This window comes from Scomber japonicus, chromosome 6 (genome assembly GCF_027409825.1).
Source record: "Scomber japonicus isolate fScoJap1 chromosome 6, fScoJap1.pri, whole genome shotgun sequence".
Lineage (NCBI taxonomy): Eukaryota > Metazoa > Chordata > Actinopteri > Scombriformes > Scombridae > Scomber > Scomber japonicus.
This window is the reverse complement of record NC_070583.1, coordinates 38,663,495-38,670,994: the sequence shown is the minus strand read 5'-3', so window position 1 is coordinate 38,670,994 and position 7,500 is coordinate 38,663,495. Positions and strand designations below refer to the sequence as shown.

The window sequence follows — 7,500 nt, the reverse complement described above, 5'->3', positions numbered from 1 at the left end:
GTTCCTGAACGCCTCTCTACAGAAGACTCAAATAAACACTTGAACTTAAACGCAGCATCTTGTTTGTTTTCTTTATTTAAATAAAATAATAAATGTTTTATTTCCTCAAACACTCGAGTCATAGTTCTGCTTTTACTTTGAAAAATGATTCAGTGAAAAGCGGAAATGACACGACGGTTTGTCGAAAGATAAAAGGGAGGTGGTGTGAAATGGCCTTCAAAATAAAAGTAGGAAAGCGCAGATGAGAAGAAATCAAATGTAACCCTGCAGAGCTGAGTCAGCATGACGCAGGAATCCAGCCAGTGACTCAAAGACAGCAGAATAAATAAATACATAAATAAAATGTATAATTACAAAGCAAAATACATCAAATTAGGACTATATGTGGTATATTTGTGATAGATAATATATTTTATACTTGGTTCAAACTGACTATTAAAAGAAGCTTCATAATAAAAGCTCTTTATTGTTCATAGAGTTTTGTTAATTGTAAAACAACAAAAACTATTTCTATTATTAGAAATAAACTTTATCATCTTAATTTGACATATTTTTGCTTTTTAATGAATCATAAGGTTATTTCCACCTCTAAAAAATAAAATAAAATATACAAACACTGTTTTAATATAAACAATCAGGCTTAAAATGATGAAAATGTAGTTTTTACAATTTAATTACACAAAAAACAAAAACAGTTTTATTATAAAAATTATGCCTTTGATTTATGCTTACTCCTTTTATTTGATTTGCTATCTATCTATCTATCTGTCTCTCTCTCTCTCCCTCTCTCTCTCTCTCTCTCTCTCTCTCTCTCTCTCTCTCTCTCTCTCTCTCTCTCTATCTATCTGAGCATTTTTATTTCCGCTACTATAAATCCGCTCTTATTTTGAAGGGAGGCCAAACAGGAGGTGGTGCATCTTATTTTGTAGAGGTGTGACGGTGTCGCGTCCGGAGGAGACTGAGGAGCATCACACAGCTGGACCGACACATCTGGACCCGCATCAGACACACGCACACACAGCTGGACCGGCGCGTGAGACAGGTGGACAGGCACGCGCCCAGGCGAGCCAGAGGACAGACAGGTGGACAGGCACGCGCCCAGGTGAGCCAGAGGACAGGTGTCTCCTCTCCATCCCTCCATCATGTCTGAGGAGACCCGGGTCATCTACTACCTGGAGGACCAGGAGACCCCCTACCTGATCCGGGTCGGCGTGCCCGCGCAGCGCGTCACCCTGCTGGACTTTAAGCTCGCGCTGAACAAACAGAACCTCAAATTCTTCTTCAAGTCCGAGGACGCGGACTTCGGGTGAGTCACGTGACCACAGACTCATTTTTTTAAATTCAATTTTTTCTAATTATGTCGTCATCAGACAGACAGACAGGCACGTGCGTTACAAACCGGAGGAGCCTCGCGAGAGGGGAGGGGGGGTGGGGGGTGGGGGGGGGTAAAAACAACAACAACAATAATAATATTAATAATCAAATAAAAGCCATACAGGAAGTATCCACAAATTATATCAACATAAAAATAAAATACATAACAGCTTAATACATTATAATATAATATAATAAATGTTTCCATGGTTACAGTTTTTACATATATGAAGGATCAGTGTCATGTTGGACGTTAAAATGTTGTAAAGTCATTTATTATGTGATTGATGAATATTTAAATATTTAAATCTATGAAAGTTAAAAATATAAATATATTTATTAAACTTATGAAGCTTTTATTCTGAAATCAAATGTTACACGTCATATATTATCAGTGCCTTTTATTATGAATCTATAAAAGTCATTGATTATTAAATGTAATGTTTTACACACTACAAGTCAAAGCTGATCTTTTAAACACAATGTTTTATTTATTTATGTATTTATTATAATAGTTTCTGTCTGAAACGAGACATTTATAATAAATAATAAATCAATATAAACTAGTGTCCCACATTAGAAAACGCTTCAAGCAACATTAATAATAAAGATGTTTTCTTTCTGATTTAATAAGAAAACTTTATTAAAACAATCATATTTATATTTGAGTCTTTGTAGCAGATGGTTTCGGGTTTGATGGATTTACTGATCTGGGTCAGTTCAGAAATACTTTACTTTATATAAAACAGCTTTGTGATGCTCAGCTTCTCATTTCTATAATAAACTCACCATATGTTCTCTGGGTTTGTTCCATTCAAACATGAAAAAAACACATATGAAGGAAAATATTTAATAAAAACATTTGTTCTAGAAACACAATAAACTGCTATGTTAATAAATATTATAAGTTATATTATGATTATTGAGTTTTATTATAACCATGACATCAGTTAAACAAACACCAACAAGATTAATAATAAAACTATAATGTAGAATAAATATAAAGCAGAACTGTTTATGAGACAAAACACTTTAAAATATAAATGTGTGTTTTAAATGAAGTCATTATTAGTATAAGTCCACTTAAACACACTGTAGCTGATCACATATTTAATATCTATCATTCTTTTGTGGTTACACCATTTGAAATGTTCAGGAGCATTCAGTCTTTTGGTATAAAATGAAGGAAGGAAGGACGGAAATATGGAAGGAAGGAAGTAAGGAAGGACAGATGGAAGGAAAGAAGGAAAAGAAGACAGGAACGAAAGATGTAGGGATGGAAGGAAGGAAGGAAAGAAGGAAGGACAGATGGAAGGAAGGAAGGAAGGAAAGAAGGAAGGAAGGAAGGAAAGTGGGCCGGATTGGACCCTTTGGCGGGCCAGTTCTAGTCCACAAGCCACATGTTGGACCTCCCTGGGTTACACAATTTGACATTTTGTGGTTACACAATTTGACATTTTGTGGTTACACCATTTGACATTTTGTGGTTACACCATTTGACATTTTCAGGAGCATTCAGTCTTTTGGTATAAAATGGGTCAAATGTCATTTCAAATCTCTCTTATTGATCTTTTTGTAATATATTGATTATATTGAACTGGGTGTAACCTCCATGCTGTCTTGCTGCGGAGTTCAGTCTGAATTCAGTCCCTTCCTTCCTTCCTCCCTTCCTTCCTCCCTTCCTTCCTTTATTCCTTCCTTTCTTTCCTCCCTCCTTTCCTTCCTTCCTTCCTTCCTTCCTTCCTTCCTTCCTTCCTTAATATATTGATTATATTGAACTGGGCGTAACCTCCATGATGTCTTGCTGCGGAGTTCAGTCTGAATTCAGTCCCTTCCTTCCTTCCTCCCTTCCTTCCTTCCTTCCTTCCTTCCTTCCTTCCTTCCTTCCTTCCTCCTTTCCTTCCTTCCTTCCTTCCTTCCCTCTTTCCCTCTTTCCTTCCCTCTTCCTCCCTTCCATCCTTCCATCCATACTTCCTTCCCTCTTCCTCCCTTCCATCCATACTTCCTTCCTCCTTTCCTCCTCCCTTCCATTCTTCCTCCCTCCTTTCCTTCCCCCTTTCCTCCCTTCCTTCCTTCTTTCCTTCCTTGACTGAAGGACAACAGGAGGGTTAATATATTGATTATATTGAACTGGTCGTAACCTCCATGATGTCTTGCTGCGGAGTTCAGTCTGAATTCAGTCCCTTCCTTCCTTCCTTCCTTCCTTCCTTCCTTCCTTCCTTCCTTCCTTCCTTCCTTCCTTCCTTCCTTCCTTCCTTCCTTCCTCCTTTCCTTCCTTCCTTCCTTCCTTCCCTCTTTCCCTCTTTCCTTCCCTCTTCCTCCCTTCCATCCTTCCATCCATACTTCCTTCCCTCTTCCTCCCTTCCATCCATACTTCCTTCCTCCTTTCCTCCTCCCTTCCATTCTTCCTCCCTCCTTTCCTTCCCCCTTTCCTCCCTTCCTTCCTTCTTTCCTTCCTTGACTGAAGGACAACAGGAGGGTTAATATATTGATTATATTGAAGTGGTCGTAACCTCCATGATGTCTTGCTGCGGAGTTCAGTCTGAATTTAAACCTGATGCTGCTTTTAAATCTAGTTTTAATATATTTATAAATTCATTTATTTTTTCTTCTCTGGTTTATCATCCGGGTTTAAATGTTTGGTCTGAGGATCGGGGATCATGTGACCTCATACATGTGTTGATGTGTAATCTGGGATCAGATCAGCTGACAGATTTATGTTCAGAGACACAACCCACCAATCTGTCACATGCTGCTCAGATGCTAACAGTTTCCCTCCGCTTCCAGTCTTTGTGCTAAGCTAGGCTAACGGACGGATGTTACAAACAGAGATCAATACTGCAGAGGATGAGTGTGATTACTGAGAGGAAGATCTGATGATAGAGACAACACACACACACACACACACAGATACACACTCACACACTCACACACACACTCACACACACACACACACACACACACACACACACACACACACACACACAGAGAGAGAGCAGCAGATTTCCTCAGACTGAATATTAAAGAGCTTTTGGTTTCAGCAGATACAGTCTGTTATATAATCTGTGTGTGTGTGTGTGTGTGTGTGTGTGTGTGTGTGTGTGTGTGTGTGTGTGTGTGTGTCTGTCTGTCTGTGTGTGTGTGTGTGTGTGTGTGTGTTGGGGATTATATAAAAGCATCTGACATACTTAGACGCACACAAACACAACAAACACAGCTGCAGTTCTCAGCTTGTAAAAATATACTGCAGAAGTTATAAATAAATACAAAAGAAATAAAAATAGAAAATCACAGACTGTGTGTGTGTGTGTGTGTGTGTGTGTGTGTGTGTGTGTGTGTGTGTGTGTGTGGATATGACAGATGACTTGTCTCTTTGTCTCGTTGGACTTAAAATGATTCACAGTATTTAAAAACACAGATTAGAGAGAATGACTTTATTTCAAACACATTTTTATTGTGATGCATCAGAATAATAATATAAATATGAATATAATGCAGAGTCAGTCAGGATAGTAATATGTGAGTCGGTTGTTTTATTATTATAAGTGAGATCATGAAGCAAAGCTATGAATACTATATTTACTCTATGCTTAATAATATTTCATAAAGCAAACTGCAGTGTGAGTCAACATGAAATAAATCCTCTCATTCTCCTCAAGCTACAAAAACACATTTGCAACAGTTTTTACCAAAAGTCAGACTGAATGCTCCTGAAAATGTCAAATGGTGTAACCACAAAAGAATGATGAATATTATATATTTTATCACCTACAGTGTATTTAAGGGGACTTATACTGTTTAACTGATGTCATGATTATAATAAAATCAATAATCATAATATAACTTATAATATTTATTAACATAGCAGTTCATTGTGTTTCTAGAACAAATATTTTTTATTAAATGTTTTGCTTCATATTAGTTTTAATGGAACAAACCCAGAGAACATATGGTGAGTTTATTATAGAAATGAGAAGCGTGTATTTTATAATATTTTATCCACCTAGACAGAAAGAAAGAAAGAAAGAAAGAAAGTGAAGGAAGGAAGGAAGGAAGGAAGGAAAGCAAAGAGAAAGAGAAAGATCAGAGGCAGAGTAAGACAGGTCTTGGTCATAGTAGGATTCGTAATTTAGTGTCCTTGCTTGGCTGATCCTGGTGTTAACACCTGTGGATCCTTTTCCATTACTATAGTTCCTCCTCAACGTGAGCGGGGTCGTCATAGCAACGCTGCGTTAAACCATGGAGGACATGGAGGTGATGGTGTACCTGCTGCTGTATGTGTCTTTCCTCACACACAAAGCAAAGAGAAGAGAAACCGAATCTCTGTAACACTGTTGTTGGGATTTAAAAATGGCGGCTTTGATTCTTGTGTGGGACAGCGACCCCACAGAACCCTTCCTTCCTTCCCTACAGCCTCTCATCCTTCCTTCCTTCCATCCTTCCATCTTTCCTCCCTCCCTTTCTTCCTTATTTCCATCCTTCCTTCCTTCATTCCTTCCTCCCTACCATCTTTGCTCCCTCTCTTCCTTCCTTCTTGTCCTATTTTCCTTCATTCCTTCCTCCCTACCATCTTTCCTCCCTCCCTTCCTTCCTTCTTGTCTTATTTTCCTTTCTTCCGTCTTTACAACTACGTCGCGCTCATGACTCTTCCAGTGACTCTCTGACCAATCAGTGGCCGGCTGTCTGATGACGTCACATTTAGTATCGGCTCGGCTCGCTTGGAGCCTCAGCAGAGCAGAGACTAAACAAGGTGCCAGCGTTAAAGGAGACTAGTGCAGAATCTGTCTTCACTATAAACTCTGGACCATCAGGCCGATCGCTCGTTTCAGTTTGAGACCTTGCAGACGGTCCAGAGTCTCCTGGTCTAACTCTGGTCCTTATAGTCTAACTCTGGTCCTTATAGTGTAACTCTGGTCCTTATAGTCTAACTCTGGTCCTTATAGTCTAACTCTGGTCCTTATAGTGTAACTCTGGTCCTTATAGTGTAACTCTGGTCCTTATAGTCTAACTCTGGTCCTTATAGTGTAACTCTGGTCCTTATAGTCTAACTCTGGTCCTTATAGTGTAACTCTGGTCCTTGGAGTCTAACTCTGGTCCTTATAGTCTAACTCTGGTCCTTATAGTCTAACTCTGGTCCTTATAGTGTAACTCTGGTCCTTATAGTCTAACTCTGGTCCTTATAGTCTAACTCTGGTCCTTATAGTGTAACTCTGGTCCTTATAGTGTAACTCTGGTCCTTATAGTCTAACTCTGGTCCTTGGAGTCTAACTCTGGTCCTTATAGTGTAACTCTGGTCCTTATAGTCTAACTCTGGTCCTTATAGTGTAACTCTGGTCCTTATAGTCTAACTCTGGTCCTTGGAGTCTAACTCTGGTCCTTATAGTCTAACTCTGGTCCTTATAGTCTAACTCTGGTCCTTGTAGTCTAACTCTGGTCCTTGTAGTCTAACTCTGGTCCTTGTAGTCTAACTCTGGTCCTTATAGTCTAACTCTGGTCCTTATAGTCTAACTCTGGTCCTTATAGTGTAACTCTGGTCCTTATAGTCTAACTCTGGTCCTTATAGTCTAACTCTGGTCCTTATAGTGTAACTCTGGTCCTTATAGTGTAACTCTGGTCCTTATAGTCTAACTCTGGTCCTTGGAGTCTAACTCTGGTCCTTATAGTGTAACTCTGGTCCTTATAGTCTAACTCTGGTCCTTATAGTGTAACTCTGGTCCTTATAGTCTAACTCTGGTCCTTGGAGTCTAACTCTGGTCCTTATAGTCTAACTCTGGTCCTTATAGTCTAACTCTGGTCCTTGTAGTCTAACTCTGGTCCTTGTAGTGTAACTCTGGTCCTTGTAGTGTAACTCTGGTCCTTGTAGTCTAACTCTGGTCCTTATAGTGTAACTCTGGTCCTTATAGTGTAACTCTGGTCCTTGTAGTCTAACTCTGGTCCTTATAGTGTAACTCTGGTCCTTATAGTGTAACTCTGGTCCTTGTAGTGTAACTCTGGTCCTTGTAGTCTAACTCTGGTCCTTGTAGTCTAACTCTGGTCCTTGTAGTCTAACTCTGGTCCTTATAGTGTAACTCTGGTCCTTATGGTCTAACTCTGGTCCTTATAGTGTAACTCTGGTCCTTATAGTGT

General features: G+C 39.3%; 1 protein-coding gene across 1 annotated transcript in view; it reads left to right on the top strand.

The window, feature by feature from the left end:
- Nucleotides 1–1,142: 1,142 nt before the first annotated feature.
- LOC128360057 (segment polarity protein dishevelled homolog DVL-3-like) overlaps nucleotides 1,143–7,500 on the top strand; it is a 22,105-nt gene continuing 15,747 nt past the window's right edge. Inside the window, exon 1 of the mRNA XM_053320369.1 lies at nucleotides 1,143–1,306. Within this exon, the coding sequence (XP_053176344.1) occupies nucleotides 1,143–1,306 (164 nt within the window). The remainder of the gene's footprint in view (nucleotides 1,307–7,500) is intronic.